The sequence below is a fragment of the Camelus dromedarius genome, chromosome X, assembly GCF_036321535.1.
Source record: "Camelus dromedarius isolate mCamDro1 chromosome X, mCamDro1.pat, whole genome shotgun sequence".
In the NCBI taxonomy this organism is placed as follows: Eukaryota; Metazoa; Chordata; class Mammalia; order Artiodactyla; family Camelidae; genus Camelus; species Camelus dromedarius.
The window spans coordinates 14,174,727-14,193,725 of record NC_087472.1 but is presented as its reverse complement, the minus strand read 5'-3'; the positions used below and the strand labels follow the sequence as shown (position 1 = coordinate 14,193,725).

At 40.3% G+C, this 18,999-nt stretch overlaps 1 protein-coding gene and 1 non-coding gene across 3 annotated transcripts in view; both read left to right on the top strand.

Annotated features, from left to right (window-relative positions):
• SLC9A6 (solute carrier family 9 member A6) overlaps positions 1–18,999 on the top strand; it is a 50,614-nt gene that overhangs the window by 21,965 nt on the left and 9,650 nt on the right. For both annotated transcript variants that reach the window (XM_031445969.2, XM_031445970.2), the window contains 7 exons: positions 156–261; positions 568–656; positions 2,951–3,064; positions 7,246–7,357; positions 8,275–8,428; positions 14,053–14,083; positions 16,308–16,387. In XM_031445969.2, the coding sequence (XP_031301829.1) occupies positions 156–261; positions 568–656; positions 2,951–3,064; positions 7,246–7,357; positions 8,275–8,428; positions 14,053–14,083; positions 16,308–16,387 (686 nt within the window). The remainder of the gene's footprint in view (positions 1–155; positions 262–567; positions 657–2,950; positions 3,065–7,245; positions 7,358–8,274; positions 8,429–14,052; positions 14,084–16,307; positions 16,388–18,999) is intronic.
• Positions 9,861–9,922, top strand: LOC116151074 (U7 small nuclear RNA). The gene has a single exon (XR_004134858.1). It is a non-coding gene; the product is annotated as a U7 small nuclear RNA (small nuclear RNA).

Sequence of the window (18,999 nt, the reverse complement as noted above, 5' to 3'; positions counted from 1 at the left end):
GTTTCTTCACTTTCCTGCCTCCTTATTCTGTGCCTTTTGTGCTAGAGAGACTAGAGAACCCTTCTTTTGCTTTCATGGTTGCCTTGCTTTGACTTATTTTGTTCTAGCCACATTTCTGTATTACGAGATCTTGTTATCAACCTTGACAGTGTGACGTGACAAAATTCACCAAATTACGGGAGTTCCAGTTGCTGGAGACAGGCCTGTTCTTCCTGATGTCCTGGAGCACCTTCCTCTTGGCTGAAGCATGGGGTTTCACAGGTAGGTTACTTTCTCCTTTTAATTGTAAACTTTACAAGGAGTGACTTCACCAGTCATTTTTTTTCCTTCAGGTGGACCAACTAGTATTTGAGCCTCTGATATTTGAGCATACTTGTTAGGGTTGAGATTTATGCTGTCCCTTTAGAATGTAAAAGATTTTCAGTGGAAGCAGTTCCTCTCAATAAAGTAAGTCACAACTGAAAATTTTAATCCTAAGCATATAATTTACTTCTGTAAAATAAGAGCCTCAGTATTAAAGTTAGGAACTCTCCTTTTATGTGAACTTGGATCTCATTGTTTTTCTAGGTGTAGTTGCAGTGTTGTTTTGTGGCATCACACAGGCCCATTATACATACAATAATTTGTCCACGGAGTCTCAGCATAGAACTAAACAGGTAAGAGAAACTTTATAGTTTGTGAATGAACTTCTCCTCTTTGCAGCGAAACAAATACAAATCTTTGTTTTGTTTTTTTACTGAAAAATAATCTTTGATCTGTTCCAAGTGATGTCTACTCATTTCAGCTCTTGTTTCATTGACTCCAGAAATAGATGGGATTGGCAGGTTGAAGGGTGACAGCTTTTAGGGTAGAGATAGGTCAGCAGAATATTATCAGACTGTTATTATTGTGGCTCCAGTGGTCAGTCAGATAGCTTTCTTTCCTTGTGTTCCTAATCCAATGGCTTCTTTTCCTTCCAGTTTTATGGAGATACAAGTAACTTACAGCACTGTTTAAGTTTAAGATGAACAGAATAATGATGTGACTTACATACATCATGAAAGGATGACCACAATAAGTTTAGTGAACATCCATCATCTCATACAGATACAAAATAAATAAATAGAAAATGTTTTTTTTTCTTGTGATGAGAACTCTTAGGATACTTTCTTAACACCTTTCACATATAACATACAGCAGTGTTAATTATATTTACCATGTTGTACATTATGTCCCTGGTACTTATTTATCTTCTAACTGAAAGTTTGTACATTTTGACCACCTTCATCCAGTTTCCCCATACCCCCATCCTCCACTTCTGATAATCACAAATTGGATCTCTTTTTCTATGAGTCTGTTTATTTGTTTTTGAAGTATAATTGACCTACAACTCTATGTTACTTCCTGTTACACAACATAGTGATTCGGTTTTTCTATACATTTCAAAATGGTCACCACGGTAAGTCTAGGTTTGATATGTCACCATTCAAAGATATTGCATAGTTAATGACTATATTCCCCACACTGTACATTTCATCCCCATGACTCATTTACTTTGCAACTTGAAGTTTTTACCTCTTAATCTCCATCATCTATTTCTTTTCTTCCCCTCCCCTCTCCCCTCTGGCAACCACCTGTTTGTTCTCTGTATCTATGACTCCATTTCTGTTTTGTTGTATTTATTCATTTGTTTTGGCTTTTAGATTCCATGTGTAAGTGAGATCATATAATATTTGTCTTTCTCTGACTTATTTCACTTAGCATAATACCCTCTGGGTCCATCCGTGTTGTCACAGATGGCAAGATTTCATTCTTTTTAATGGCTGAGTGATATTCCATTGTGTGTGTGTGTGTGTGTGTGTGTGTGTATAAAATCAAAGAAATAGAAATAATGTAGAAGAATGTGGGTGTGTATACACACACACACACACACACACACACACACACATCATCACATCTTCTTTATCCAGTCATCTATTGATGGGCAGTTAGGTTGCCTCTACATCTTGGCTATTGTAAATGCTGCAGTGAACATTGGGTGCGTGTATTTGCTGATCTCCTAAGTTCAAATGCATTTTAACAACCCTGCTTTTTTATCCCTCCCCCCACATTTACTGTTTTTTGACATTATATTTTACATCCTTTAGTTTTGTGTATTCCTTAACTATTTATTGCAGCTATAGATGATTTTACTACTTTTGTCTTTTGACCTTCCTACTAGCGTTAGATGTGGTTGATTTACTACCTTTATTGTATATTTGCCTTTACCAATGAGACTTCTCCTTCATAATTTTCATGCTTCTAGTTGTGGCCTTTTCATCACAGTGATGTGTATGAGTGGAGGTGGGTGGGCATCAGGGTGGGGTACAGAGCATAAGACTATAATATGTGAGTCCTTGCTCCCTCAGTGAGGGCTAAGACCCATGTAAAAAGTGAAACCATATGGCAAGGTGGTGTTGTAAGAATTGACATGAAGAACTCTATGCTGGGATAAAGAATTTGAACTGGCTCTTACAGCCTGTGAAGAGGGAAGGGTCTTGGAACTGCTGTATTTAGAGAGATTCATTGGGTAGGGGTATAGACGGTAGGGGTGGCACGTATAGCAGTTAGGGCCCTTTTGCAGCATTATGGATGGAAAGTGATGAAAATTAGACTAAGGCAGTGGCAGGGACAGCAAGAAACATTCCAAAAGAAAAATTGACAGAGTTTGGAGGAGGAGGATAAGAATGACTGAATACAGGGATTGGAGAAGGGAAACTGGTTGGGGAAGTGAAGAGGTAACATTTCTGGATTTTTCTGTGGGACCAGAAATGTCATCTCTCATTTGCTCCCCTCTGAATCACATATTTTTGGGGATATACATGAACTTAACATATTTGAAGTGTATGTTTCATTATCTTAGTAATACTTATGTTTCAAATTATGTAACTTAATTTATTTGCTGGACTAACCTTCTAAAATTTCGTTTCAGTTGTTTGAGCTTCTCAATTTCTTGGCAGAGAATTTCATCTTCTCCTACATGGGACTGACACTGTTCACCTTCCAGAACCATGTCTTTAACCCGACCTTTGTAGTAGGGGCATTTGTATCCTTTGTCATGCATTCTATTATGAAAACTTTTTTTTTAAGTGAGATTTGCATGTGTTTTCTGGAGGGGTGGTTGATAAGAATACATTTAAATATATAAAAATTTCCTCCGTGTGAAACAAATAAGGAGTTCAACCCTTTTGTCCATTCTAGTCTATTTCCACTTTTGTTTACTGCACAAACAATACTGGCAGATTGGAATGACAGAAAAAGGTCTCCTACCATCCTGCCAGCCACGAAAGATAAAACTGTCTGTCCTCTATTACTGAAGGGAAGAAAGAGGGGGTGGATGGTGGGGAGCAGTTTGCAGTCTGTGCCACAGGGCAGTGGTTGAAAGATGATGAAAGATTGAAGGAGGCTTGCACTCTCTCTCTCTCTCTCTCACTCGCTCTCTCTCTCTCTCTCAAATTTTTAAAATCCAGCTGAAAAGGAGAAGCTGAGTACATGAAAGAGAGCAATCAGTAGTACCAGCCTCATGAGAAGGCAGGAGGAGATGGAGTCCAAGGCACGTGGGGAAACACTGGGCTTCAGTGGGAGGAAGCTCAGTTCCGCCATTGTTCCAGGAGAGGGTTAGGGTTTGTAGAGATGAAGGTACATTTGCAAGATGGCATTCCTGTCTGATAACTTCTATTTTTATCTGTAAAGTAGGAGGTGAGATCTGCTGCTGAAAGTGAGATAGGAACAGGTGGCCTATCAGTTATCTATTATGTAACAAATTACCCTAAAATTTAGCAGCTTGAAACAACAAACATGTATTCTTTCACACGGCTTCTGAGATTCTGCAGTCCAGGGGCAGCTCAGCTGGGTGGTTCTGGCTCAAGGATCCTTGTGAGGCTGCAGTCGTGCTCTGGGCCGGGACTGCACTCTCGAGACTTGACTGTGGATGGAGGAGCCCCAGGCTGACTCACATGGCTGTTAGCTGGAGGCTTCAGTTCTTCTCCACATGGACCTCTCCGTGGGACAGCTTCCCTCAGTGGAGGCGAGCTGAGAGCACCAAGATGGAGGCCAAAGTGCCTTTTACAGCCTAATCTTGGAGGTGACATCCCATCATCCCTTTTGCCGTGTTCTATTGGTTGCACAGATGGACCCTGGTACAGTGTGAGCAGAGACTACAGAAGGGTGGACTAGTAGGGACCCTCTAGGAGGCTGGCTTCCATGGGTGGTAGGAGTTTTGAGGAGAAGGTTTGGAAATAGTTGTTGCAGAGAGTGGGACAGTGAATTGACCAAAGAAATGCAGTAGGATTGCTGAGCAGTGTTGGGGACCCATTTCAGTTTGAGGGGTTAGTATTAGCAGTAGAATCAGTCTGCCCTGTTGTATGACTCTGTCCAGGAGTATTTAGCTATAAGCACAGAGAAAATAGATAGTCGTGTCAAGTTGGTGCAATGAAAACACCGAGAGGGACGAGTGAATGTAAGGTATTGGAAAGAGTATTATTAAAGATGTGGCTAAGAAAGGAAGTGAAGAAGGGAGAAGACTGAGTATTTGAGGCAAAAGTAGAGGGATCTTTGGACTGGAGGTCCCAGCGAGGTGGGAGAATGATCCAAGATGGATGAACGTGGAACATAGAAAGATTGTGATCAGAGAGAGGGCTGTTTGAATTAGCGACTTCCAAAAGAAGTAGTATTTTTCAAAAACCACCTCGGAATGAAGATTCTGCCAAAAGAGATTAGCAGAAATATTTTTTAATTAAAACTCTAAGTAGGATCTCTGTTAGAAAGTGAAGTATTACTGAAATGCCATTCTGCAGAGTCTTAGTCTTCTGAGAATGAACTTCAGGCAAAAAAGATAAAGCCATATTAATAAAAAAAAAAAAGAGCCTTAGCTGGAAGACTCCCATGAGATCAGTAACTTCATATCCTGCTCGTCTTTGAGAAATTTTTGAGCATTCAAGTGGCTTGGTCCACTAGACTTATCCAGAAATAAGGCTAAATATTCTCTGTAGGTTTCTGAGTCTGTTAGGAACTGAAGTTCCTCAATACAGAATCCTACCATGAAAACTGACTCTTACCAGGAGAGAATTGTTCTCTTGCTGGCTGTATTACTTAAGATGTAAGTTTAGTTTCATGTGACAAAGACCTAAATTAACTGAGGTTTAAACAAAGTGGAAGTTTCTTTCTTTCTCATGTAAAAGTCTGGACTGATGCAGCAGCTCTGCTCCACAGAGTCATCAGGGACCCAAGCAGCCTTCTTGCAGCCATCCTTAGGGAGTTGCCCTTGTTCTTAGGGTCCAAGGTTGCTTACCCCTATGTCTGCCAATTCCCTTTGAGGACACGAGCCACAAAATGCACACATCACTTCCACTTAACATCCACTGGTTACACCTACCTGCCAGGGAGGCTGGGAATTACATTCTTTATCTAGGTGGCAGCGTGCTCAGATGAAAATTGGAGATGAGAGGGAGGAGTATGTGCTCCTACTAAAGGAATGAAGAATAGATACTGGGGGTATAATTAGCAGTTGATGCCACATTGGCCCACATGTTTTGTTGTTACTGTTTTATTTTCTTTTGCTTTTTTTTTCAGGGAATCACTGTTTTTAATAACCTTCATATTCTAAAATAGTTCTAGATTTACAGAAAAATTGTGAAGGTAATACAGAAAGTTCTCACATACCCACACCCAATTTCCCCTATTATTAGCATCTTACCTTAGCATGGTATACTTGTGACAATTAATAAACCAGTATTGATACGTTACTATTAACTAAAGTTCATGTTTTATTCAGATCCCCAAAGTTTCTCCCTAATGTCCAAAGTCCCAGCCAGGCTGCCACGTTTCATTGAATCATCATGCCTCCAGAGGTTCCAGTTGACCGTGACAGTTTCTCAGACATTCCTTGTTTTCGATGACCTTTGACAAGATTGAGGGGGTGCTGCTCAGGTATTTTCCATAATGTCCCACAGCTGGAATGTGTCTGATGTTCTCCCCATGATTAGACTGGGGTTGTGCATTCTTTAGAAGGAAGACCACAGAAGTAAGTACCATTCTCATGGCATCATATCAAGGATACATACTTATTAGCATGTTAATAATGTTGGTGTTCATCTTAATCACCTGGCCTAGATAGTGTGTGTCAGGTTGCTGTATATATGTATGTATATAGATATTAACATAGGTAACCATCCCTATTTCTATTAAGCCAAAGGCAAGTTCATACCAGTGTCTCCAACTCTAATCCATTACCACATGGGTAATTCTAGCCTCCTCCTCTTGCTGATCAGTAAACTCCCGTTCCAACAGTGGGAAACCTGACTCCCACCTTCCACCCTCCATTACTTGTTCCATTCCAGCATACATGGCAGTGTCCGGATCGTTACCCAGTGCTCCATGGGAAACAGCTTTATCAATGAGCATGTTAATACTTCTGCGTAGTTCCTTTTACCTTTACTCCTACAGACTCCCCCCCATTTCTAAAGTTACTCAGGTCAGCACTGTTTCCCCTCATCTTGTTTTGTTTTTAATCTTAGATTTCTCCTTTGTATTCCTTTCAGAAAGTGAGGTGGAGACTGTCTTAGAACCCCTGAAATAAAAATTGTATTTGTAAAGGAAGAGCATCTATAGACAGCAAACCGGAGAAAAAGACACTAAGATTCATTTCTAGTTAAAACCATTCTAAATTCTCATCAAGACTTCCCTTTGAAGCAAAGTGGAACTGTAGACTCAGAGGAAGACGCTGGAGCTGGCAGGAATGTCAGCGGTATGAGGTGTCAGAGCTGCCCTGACCTTTGTTCTGAGGAATCAAGGGCAAGTTTAGCCAGTGTTACTCTTTCCCCGACCAACATTGACAATTAAAATGAACTACCCTGTTATATTAGTAATCTTAAGATTATGCCAGAGAAGCTCTGCTTTGAATCATGTTTCTATTCATCTAATGAATTTCCTATATGTTAGACCTGCATAGTCCAGTTTGGTAGCGGCTAACCACATGTGATCATTTACATTTAAGTTTATTAAAATGAAATTTGATGAAAATCCTCAGTTCCTCAGTCACACTAGCCACACTTCAGGCACTCACCATGTTGGACAGTGCAGATACAGAACTGTCGTGGCAGACGACGGAATGCAAAGGCTGTGTGTTAGAATCTGAGCTCCCTAAGATAGTCTTTCACCACCCTGAATGTGTAATCTAAAGAATGTTAATAATAAAAATAATTATCCTTAACCTATTAATAATTTTAGATTGCTATTTTCTTGGGAAGAGCTGCCAATATTTACCCATTGTCCCTCTTACTTAATTTGGGTAGAAGAAGTAAGATTGGATCCAATTTTCAACACATGATGATGTTTGCTGGTAAGTTGTAACTCCCTCTCTTGCCTATTCCAAGAAACAACTCACCGTGCATATACTAGCTTGATTTTAAACGGAAATGATAATGCTAGTAATGTAAGACTCCCTTAAACATTGAAGTTGCAGCCTCCGATAGAAAATTCTTTTTAAAAGTGTTCCATTCCCTTCTTTGGGAATTTTTTTCATGTTCTGGTTCTAAATTCCTGGTTCAGAACTATGTCATGTGTGGTGAAGAAGATAAACCCCTTTTCACACAAAAACCTGTATGTGAATGTTTATGGCAATTCTACTTGTAATTGCCAAAACATACAAACAGCCCACTTGTCTGTCTTCCAATGAGAGAGGGAATAAGCAAACTGTGGTACATCCACGCCACGGAATCCTACTCAGCACTAAAAAGAATAAACTGTTGATCCACACGACAACGTGGATGAACCTCTGAGGCACTGTGCTGAGTGAAAGAAGCCAGTCTCAAGTGGTTACATACTGTAGGCTCCATTTACACGACATTCCCAAAAAGACAAAAGCATAGCAACGCAGAACAGGTCAGTGGTTGCTAGGGGTTTGCTAGGTGACAGGGAGGTTAGACTAAAAATAGGCAGCACAAAGGAATTTGCTGGGGGGAGGCAATGAAACCATTCTGTGTCTTGGTTGTGATAGGTGGTCACACACCTCTGTACTCATGGACCTGTACACCCAAAAGAGTAGACTTTAGTGTAAGTAAATTTTAAAATAGATTTCAATAAATTGTTAAATGATCAATGCCTGTGGGTGTCATCTACTAATTCTTTTTCTGTTTGTATATACTTGTGTACGTTAATATATATTACACATCTGTTCATGCTCCTCTAAGTTCTCAGAATGTGCCTTATTTCTCTGAATTTATGAAGCTCACACTGTCCTCCTTCATTCCCTTGTAGGCCTTCGTGGCGCAATGGCATTTGCCTTGGCCATTCGAGATACTGCCACTTACGCCCGGCAAATGATGTTCAGCACCACACTTCTGATCGTGTTCTTTACTGTGTGGGTATTTGGTGGCGGCACCACTGCCATGCTGTCGTGCTTGCATATCAGGTAAGTTGTGACTGGGGACCTCCTTTTAATATTAAGTTATAATTCAGGTTATTTTGCCTTTAATCATGAGAAAATTTTAAGCTTTAACCAATGTATAATATTCATTTCTTCCTTTTAACAAGTATATAACATGTAGTAGAGGGAAAAAATGGAAAATATGTAAAAGAAAAATAAAAACTGTTGTTAACACTTTGAGGGCTGTTTTGCCAGACCTCTTGGCTGTGCATTGTATTTTTTTTTAACAAAAAGGGGCAACACTACAGGTACTCTTCTTTTAACTTTTTTTTTTGGGGGGGGGGTCGGGGGGGAGGTAATTAGGTATTTATTTATATAGAGGGACTGGGGATTGAACCCAGGATCTCATGCATGCTAAGCATACACTCTACCACTGAGCTAGACCCTCCTCCCTACTACAGGTACTCTTGTAAACTGATTTTTATATGTAATATAGCATGGACATTTATGTTAGTAAATATCATTATTTTAATGGCTGCATATATTATAACTTATTAACCAAATTCCTACCATTGGACTTTTGTATTGTTTCTAGGATTATGCCATTACTGTTAACAACTGAGGATTTCACTATTACCATTACCATTAACAGTGTAACACTTGTAAATGCATACACCATTGTGCACTTGTTTATTTCCTTCGGATGCATTCCTAGAAGTGGAATTGCTTGATCAAAGGATATGCATATATTTAAGGCTTTTGATCCGTATCACCAGATTGGATCAAAAATTTCCTTCTGTCTGGAATGTATGAGGCAGTCCGGTTTATCTCAGCCCCAATCAATGACAAGATATTGTCATTCTTTCTCATCTTTATGATCTGCACTGTTTCTGACCTGACAATCCGAGGGCAAGATTGTGAGGTCTTAGTCTCAATGGCACGCTAGTTAATGTATTCAGTTGGACAGCTCCCTCGTATCTCAGGAGTCCTGCGTTTGTTTCCATGGGTACAGCAGTCTGTGTTGCTAAAGCCTTTGTAGATTTCACTTCTGTGTTTGCTGAAACATCATAGACCTTAAGCGCTGCTGAGCTTCCAGAATATGTGGGGTTCATTAGAGAAAATAGTATTTCACATTTTATAGACTCTGTTCTCCATTTTTTTTCATTCTATTATGCCTTTCTTTTAACATTCTAAATAGCAACCAGCCCTTAATCAGACCTGGAATGTTGTTATTATTGTCTTTATCTCTCTTTACTATTGAAATACCTTTTTTAAATTCCAGTGCTGTTATTGTAGATAATTGAAAATACACAGAAATAATGTTCTTATAACCCTGATTATTACCTCAGGGAGTGCCTGACATTTGCTGAGCACCTACTGTATGCTGGACATTGTGCAAAGTGCATTTTTCATATTTCTCTAATCACAATAGCTCCGTTTTACAAGTGAGGAAATAGAGGGTTAAAAAGTTTCTAAGTAGTGTAACAGCTCTTTTAGAATTTGTCTAGCAGGCTTTCCGGTCCGCACTGGAAAGCCCAAAAAAACAAAAACAAAAACAAAAACAAAAACAAAAACAAAAGTTTCTAAGTTATTCAAGGTCATACAAACTATGAAATGGTGGACAGAGAAGCCACCAGTCTCACTTAATTTTTCCTAGATTGCTGCATCAAGAAATAAGGCAGTCAATAAAAAATTTTTTTTAAATGAGGTAGTCAATTTTGGAAGGATTAAACTCCTTTTTCTCAAGAGCTTGTGAATAAAGTCTTCCTTATTTTACTAAGACGAACTAAACTAAATGTAAGATAATTTAGGAAAAATAACACTTTTAAATTAAATGGAGTCTTAGTGTTTAAGTAGAATCAGTTCTCTTCCCTAACTGCCTTCCACACAAACCAAACAAAATACGCATGCTTACCTGCCCCCCAGAAAAAACCCACCTACTCACATGAAGTCAAATCCAACTCCCCAGATTTGCACATTCCTTGGCCCATCTTGTCTGTCCGATAGTAGTTTGGCATTTAACTGTATACATTACCTTACAGTCAGGTTCCTAACTGGTTGCTATTGTTGTTGTTAGGGGTTTTTTTTTTTTTTGGCCTCTTTTCAAACAGAGGAATTTAAGTTTCTCTTACCTCCCCCTAAATTTGTCTAGTACAGTTTTGAGGATACTGATAAATCCTTCAGTTTTAAGGTTCATGCAGGATTAAACTTGACTTTGAGTTCTTGCCCCTTCATTTATTAATTTTGTGACCTTGAGCAAGTTCTTTAACCTTTCTAAGCCTCAGTTTCCTCATATGTAGTGTCTGTGATAGTACATACCTCCCAGGGTTGTTGCAAGGGTTCAGTGAGCTCATATCTGTAAAGCTCTTAGCACAACATTTCAACTGTGCCTCTTATTCATTCATTCGATAAATACTGTTTGAGCACCAACCATGTTTTGAGGTGCTGTTTTAAGCTCTAACTTAGTGGTTCTCAACTGGGGATGGTTCCCCCTACAAGGGACACTTGGCAGTGTCTGGAGATATTTTTGATTGTCACAATCAAAGAGAGGAGGCTGCTACTGGCATCTCATTGGTAAAGGCCAAGGATGCTGCTGAACGTCCTACAGTGCACAGAGTAGCCCCCATAGCAAAGAATGATCTGGGCCAAAATGCTGGTAATGTGAAGGTTAAGAGACCCTGTTCTGGAGAGGGACAGTGGTAGTAATAACATTGAAAAGTCCCTGGTCTCATTAAGTCTATACTTCAGTGGGAGAAGACAGCCAGTAAACTAGCAAGCAAATAAGTGAAGATGACCACTTTAGATAGTATTAAATGCTATGATGGCAAACGGGGTAGTGTGACGGTAGCTGGGGGTAGAATGTGTTTTATCTAGAAGTGGAGATCAGGAAGGTTCTCTGCGAGATTACATGTGAGCTCAGTCTACCTGAATGACAAGATATTGCCAGTTAAACAGTGAGCAGGAAGACGAGCAGTCTAGGCAGAGGGGAGAGCAAGTGCAAAGGCCCTGAGGCAGGAACAAACTTAGCCTGTTGAATGAAAACAAAAAAGCCCGCCTAGCTGGAATATACTGATCAAAGGATAGATAGGAAATGAGGTGGGCAGGGATTGGCAAACATGTCCTGTAAAGGGCCAGAGTAAAAATTTTAGGGTTTGAAGGCCTTACGGTCTCTGTCTCAACTACTCAACTCTAGCGTGAAAGCCCCCAAAGACAATATGTAAATCAGTTGCCATGGCTGTGTTCCCACAAGACCTGATTCACAAAAGCAGAATGTGTACCGATGTGGCCTGTGGGCTGTAGTTTGTGGACCCCTGCTCTCAGATCTTGTAGGACATGGTAAGGAGTTTTAATTTTACAATCCAGTTGGCAGTCTTACAGGATTTGAAAGCAAGAGAGTGACACAATCTATTTACAGTGTAAAAGGATCACTCCAGCTGTTGTGTGAACAACAGATCCTCAGGGAGTTAGAGCCAGCCAGCTCTTCCTACGTCCTTCCGCGCAGTTTGTGCCAGTCACGTTTGGCCCCTTGTCATTCACCACACATATCTGCACTTCCCCAACTCCAAGACTTTGCTCATACTGTTGCCTCTGCCTGGAATTCTCTTTCTTTCCCTGAAAATGACACCACTCCAGTGCCTCCTCCCTCTGCCCTCTTCTTTCCTAGCAGAACCACACTTCCGTTTGCTTAAGATGAGGTATCTCTATTATAGCACTTGTTTCAGTCAGCCCTGTAATGACAGTATTGTTACAAGAGCTACCATTCAGCGAGTGTCAGGGATGTATCAGACACTCTGTTTAAATCTTTAGACACATTTTCTCATTTAATCTTGCAGCAACTCTGCGTGGTAGAGATCATCCCCATTTTCCAGGTGACAAAACTATGGTTCATGGGGCTGCATGACTGGACTAAGTTCACACAGCCAGAAAGGAGCTGAAGTCAGATGGGAGCCCAGCTCTCCCTGACTGCAAAGCCCTGGGGCTTTTTTTCACTTGTGTTTGTCTCCCCCTCTAGTGTGTGAGCTCCTTGAGGGCAAGGTGATGTCTAATTCATGTCTGTGCCCTGTGCCAGCACAGCACCTGCAGATAATGGCAGATAATAACTGCTCTTGTACATGTTTATTATATTGACTTGGCCTCCAGTAATGTTCCATCTGAGAGTTACAAGTGTGCTACCTTCAAGACCACTAGATGTCACTTTAGATACACAAATGTGGTTAGAATTTAATGTGCCTAAGAAGATTAAACAGCTTCTGGCCATTTTAGCAAAGAAGAAATGAGCCTTTCTTTGAATTCTGAATAAGGTCTCGCATCGCTTTCCTCCCTTCAGTGTTACACGTATTCTGCGATGCTCCTGCTGCAGCTTCTCACACTGCAGTTTTTTTTTGTGTTGTCTGTAGTAGTGACTTTAATCAGTAAATACTTGAGCACCTATTATGTGTCAGGTACTGTTGCTAGACTCTGAGGGTACAGAGATGAAATGAACCATGGCCTTTACCCTCAAGGAGCTCACAGTCTGTTTGGGGAGACTGACGGGTAAATAATATTATAATAGAGGAATCTCGAAAGTGCTATAAAAGCACAGAGGAAAGATGATTCTGCCTGAAGGGTTCATAGAACGGTTCATTTGGAACTTGAAAAAGGAATAGAGAAAAATGAGGGACAGTGCATTTCAGGTCAAAGGAGCAGCACGAGCAGAGGCGTGGAGGCTCAGGAGAGGACAGGACTGGAGAGAGGACACAGCACAGAGTACATAGGAAAGAATGAGGGGGAGGAAGGTTGGAGTGGCGGGGGTCACTAGTTTGTAGAGAGTCTCGAGTGCCACACAGAGGACTTTAGACGTGACCCTCTGGGTTGTAAGCCGCTCTCAGAGTCTTTGGTCAAGGGCATCGCGCAGTGAGTTCTCTGCTTTAGACAGCTGGCTCTTGGGGAGAGCCTGGCAGCTCGAAAACCTTACAGCCCATTGCGACAGACCCCATGAGTCAGAAAGAGGCCCGAGCTTGAACAGTTGGAAGAGAGAGACGGACCGTCTGAGAAACAGTTTAGAGAAAGAATTAACAGGGTTGCTGAGCATTCGTGTCGTGGAGGTAGGGGAGTCAAAGAGAGCTTCTTCATAATGAAGCTGTTTCCTGGGATATGGAAAGCAGGAATTTTAAGCAGAGAAAAAAGAATTATAAAGAACCAGGGCAATGTCTGTCCATTCACCTATGAAAAAACCCCTGTGATTAGACCCTTTCTTCAGTCATCGTAACAGGATGTTGCCATGAGAGCTGAGAGGTCCGAAAACATGCAGCTCCCTCCCGGAACAGCACCGGGCCGGCCTTGGTTTTGGAGCTACCCCGTATTCCTTATTCAGCCCCTGGGGCAGTGCCGCTTTCCCAGGCTCTGCTTCTAGTGGACTTACAGTCAGGGAAGAAAGGGTTATTTTTCTGAAACTGGTAAGTGGGCTGGCGGGAAGAGAATATTAGTAAACCCTGCTTGCCTTAGGATCCAAGCTGTTGCTAAGGAAAGTGGCAGGAGCCAGAAGTCTACATCAGCAGCCGTCTCGAAGCATGGAAATGTTAACTGCTCCATAGCTTCTGTGTTGAGAAAAGTTGCCTGACAATGTACGAATGTGAACAGACCTTTTATTGGCTTCAAGATCTCATTTTCCTTTTGTGTTTCTCCTATAGGGTTGGTGTCGACTCAGACCAAGAACATTTGGTAAATATGCGTTTGTGCTGTCTTTGGGATTTCTGTCCAATGTGCAGTCACTTAGAAACAAAACAAATCTACTGGAGACTTCATGCCACTGTTATTTAGATCCTGTCCTATTTGCACCAGCTTTTAACTGACATTATTCCTGGCTTTTTTCACTGCTCGATAGAGACAAACCAAATTTTAGGCAGCGTGTGATTATGAAGGGTGACAGCTCTCCTATCTGTGGGCCAGCCTGGGCCTTGGCCACAGAGCAGAGCAGTCCCCTGAGCACTGCTGGGTTTTCAAGTGACGGCTCTGGCACAGGGAGCCTTTTTCCACTTTGGTTTGCGCATGAAGGCTTGTCTCTGATGTAAGCCCCACTCCAGCTGCTCTTCCTGTGTAACTTTCAAATTGGATGACCAGCAGCTGCCCTTGAGAACTGCCGAGAAGTTTTGGACTCTTCAGCCATTCTTCCCTGCCTGTTCTGGAGAATGCACTTTCTTGCCCCGGGCCCCAGCCCTGCCCCACAGTTCCTTGCTTCCTGCCATATGTCACTTTCTTGGTTGTCCTCTGAACCTGAACCTAGTAGACTGAGTGCAGTGTAACTCAGTGCCTTCTCTAGACTGACCACCCTTGTATGGTATTTTCCCTCCACTTTTTTTTAATGCTTTTTGAGCACCACTGAATATGTGACTCTGCCCTCAACATGAGAATGGGAAATCACAGAAATTAGGTTTTTGAAGCTAGAAAGCATCTCTTTCAAAACACAGTTCTTTTTTTTGTCTGAAACAAGCCCTGGTCTGTTTATCTTCAAAGTGTAGTTCAAAAAAATTTATCAGATTCATCTCCTAAATGCTAATTTTGCTAACTGTTGAGTGATGTTTGTATGTGACATAGTAAGTACTTGCCTCTTTTGTGGTCAGAACTTTAAAGTCTAATTTCCTGGGCTTGAAATACTTGTACAAACCAGGCTGGATGAATTCTCATGATGCCAATTGGCTGGGGTAGTTTCCAAGGGGTAATAAATAACTCCTCATTGCCACGACCACCGTGTCCAAGTAAGAATAAAGTTATCAGACAGCTCCCCAGACAGATGCTTAATCACCGTCTCCACCTGCTATGTCACCTCTGTCACCACAGAGGAGAAATGGAAGTGAAGTGACAGGGAGAGAGCCAGGTAGGGGAGTGACCATATGTGACATCCAGAAAAAATGCCATTTTCCCCTTGCCCTCACAACTGTATGGATGCCTCGGCTTATGAGTATATTGTTTACTCAATATTTCAAGTGTCCACTGGGAAGCAGAGAGGGATGCTATAGTAGGTATGGAGCGTGGGAGTGGGTGTACAGCTGTTTATGTGGTGAGACGATCATGAGATTTATGGATACATTGCTCTTCAAAAAGCAGAGACATACAAACCAAAGGAAATACAGGTGGTTTTGGGGCTCTTGTAAACCCATACGGTGTTCTCAAACATTTTTATGTTACGTGTGTTTTGAGAGGAAGATGGATTTATTTCGAGGATCAGGAAGGACAGGAACCAAAACCCAGAATCCAAACTCTGTGCCCTTCAAAAATCATGGAACTGTAGAACATTCATGATAGAGAGGGCCTCCGAGATTCTCTGTCAAGTTGTATCCTTGAAGAAACTGAGGCCAAAGGAGGGAGAGGATTGCCTAACTGGTTTGTATCAGAGCCGAGACAAATGGCCTAACAGCGCCACTGCTGAGTGCACCATAATACACATAAGGACCCAGTTTGGTTTTGGAAACTATTTTTGAAGAGGCCTGCTTGCTATGTTAGTTTTCCCTCCTAGCCAGTCAGGCTTACCATGGAATTTCCCTACTTACTTGCTAGTGTTCTAAGAACCTGGTAGCAACTTTGAAAATGCCGGTTACTTTTGGAACTCCATGGTAGCTCCCCAAGATCGGGATGTCCATGTGATGTTTTCTGCTTAAGGTGTAAGCCTTTTAGATTTAGGGGGTGAATTATCCCACAGTGATTTTTTTTTTAATGACATTAGACTCATAAATCAGCAAGCAGCCTGAGTAATAGATGTGTTCAGAAAAAGATTCAAGTTCTTATTCCAAAGCTGCAATATACAAACTATTAAATTTCTAATGTTACCCATATTGGAGAGTCTTTCATTCATGGTAGCCTATATTTCTGATTCTACAGAGAAATGGCTCTTAAATAAATGTGTTTTTATCTTTGTGTATGTGTTGATTTCTTTATTATCTGTTTGTAGGGTATTCCTGAGAGTGAAAGAAGAACTACCAAAGCAGAAAGTGCCTGGCTCTTCCGGATATGGTACAACTTTGATCATAAGTATCCTTAATTGAGGACAAAGTGGCAATATAGATACAAATAATTATAATTTAATGGGACAACTCTTTTGACCATTCTCTTGCTGAAGTGGTTTATAAAACCTACCTTTGATCATCCCTTTCCCCTTCAGTCTAGTGGAGAAAGTCACTAGAGGAAACTCACACAAATGAATTCCTCTGAAAACCCATGAAACCAGTAGGGACTGGTTATTGCAGAAGCTGACTGTGTGCATGGACTCAGGAGCCCTTATGATAGACTTGGTTTAATATATAGGTTTGTTTATTGAGAGAACTTCAAAATTTATTGTCCTTTAGCTAGTCCAGTGAATGCTGTAAAAGGTATTTGTTGTTTCTTGTCAGTGTACTTGGTAGGGTAAAAGAGGAAGGGCTGCCTTAGGAAAAAACATGAGAATGAGAAACGCAGTAATTTGAGATACCACGGTAGTCAGCAATCTGCCTATTTTTCTGACCTTTCCAAAGACTGGGGGACTCCTCTCTATTCAGAATGCCCATGCTTCATTATTTACCAAATTTCTTTCAAGTCCTATTTTAACAGTCTTCTTCATAGCTATACTTTGGGTTGGGTTATATCTAATAACCTATTTAAATCATCCCATTTAAAAAATGTTATCACTCACTATTTATTCAAATTACTTTCTTATTTGAATATCGAACTAGAAAAAGGGACCATGGAGTTCTTCCTGGCTGAGACTTACCAGGAAATGAATCAAAAGTAGGTTTATGTTCCATTGAAGCAAATTTTGGGACAACCATGTAAAATGTTTTTTCCTTGCTTTTGACTTTCTAGTCAAAACCTTCTATGTTTAAGAAAAATGCACTTGACATTTATCATTAGAAGCTACTACTTACTATATTCTGTTTGCTGGATTTTTACATTCACCTTTTCAAATGATTCAAATTAAATTACTATATGGAAATACGCATGCAAGCATATCTATGGCATTAAGAGTTTCATTAGCATAACCTTTATTTAATTATTTTTTTAATGGAAGTACTGGGGATTGAACCCAGGACCTCTTGCATGCGAAGTACACACTCTACCATTTGAGCTATACCCTCCCCCAGCATAACCTTTAAAAATTGTGAATCACTATATTGTGTACCTGTAACTTAGATAATATTGGACATCAACTATACTTCAATTAAAAAAAATTTAAAGATATTATAAATAGAAGAAACTATATTCTATTGCTGCTAATTTTGAATGGTGCTGTGATTTTATAATTTAATAATTAAAGCCTGTGAGAATTTTAAAAAAAGAAGGCTCCCATTAGGGGGAGAGATCCTGGCTCTTTAAAACTGTTTAATGATTCTGTCATTACTTTTGGCTCCATTTTTAGCATTTTGGGTATCAGCCACTCCTATATCTCTTAGGGCTTTTTCAATCCCTCTGATTTAACAAAAATTGTTTAGTTTTTCCTGCTGAAATGTCTTGTATACTTTCCGCATAATAGACAAAATAGTTAAATAAACTTCATGTAGAGAAAGAGTAGAATAATAGCTAATTTTTCTGTAAATTCTTATAGAAGTAAACACCAAGAATTGTTTGACTCAGTACTACTAGACTAACCTGGTAATTTTAATACCTAATGCCCTAGTAGAATTAATCATTCATCATTCTAGATTTCAGTTCCTTTGTGCAGCCAGATTGTTTGTTATAATTGAGATACAACTTAAATGCAATAATGTTCACAAATCTTAAGTGTACAGCTTAATGAATTTTGACCTATGTATACACCTGTGTGCCTGCCACCCATATAAAGATAAAGAGAACATTTCAAGAACCCCAGAAGGCACCCCCCTGTGTTCCCTGCAGTCAGTAATGCCTTCCCTGAAGGCCTGCCCCATCCCAGCAAAAAGGCCAACCACTATTCTGATTTCTAGCAACATGGATTAGTTTTACCTGTTTTTGGTCTTCATATAAATGGAATCATATATTATGTATTACTTTATGTTTTGCTTCTTTTACCCAGCATTGCATAATTTATCTATATTGTTGCCTGTACCAGTAATTCATTCTTTGTCATTGCTGTGTAGTATTCCATAATGTGAATATACTACAGGGTTTTGGTGTTTGGTTTGGTTTGGTTTTTGGTCAGATGTTCTACTGTTGATAAATATTTGGATTGTTTCCAGCTTTTGGCTATTACAAATAAAGCTAAACATTCATATGTATATCTTTTGATGAACATAGACACTCATTTCTCTTGGGTGGAATTTGGAACAAGTGTGTGTTTAGATTTAATAGATATTACCAACCAGTTTTCCAGAGTGGTTCTAACCAGTTTACACCTCTACCAGCAATTTGTTGTTTCACATCTCCCCCAGAACTTGGTATTTGCTAGCCTTTTAAATTTTAGCCATCTCAGTGGGTGTGTAGTGATATCTCCTGTGGTTTAATTTGCATTTCTCTGATGGCCGGTGAGGTCAAGCATCCTTTCATGTTTCTTGGCCATTTGGATATCCTCTTTTATGAAGTGTGTCTGTTCAGTTCTTTTGCTCATTATTTAATTGAACTGTCTTTATCTTTTTCTTACTGACTTACAGTTCTTTCTATATTCCTGAATTGAGGTTTTTGTTAGTTATATGTAT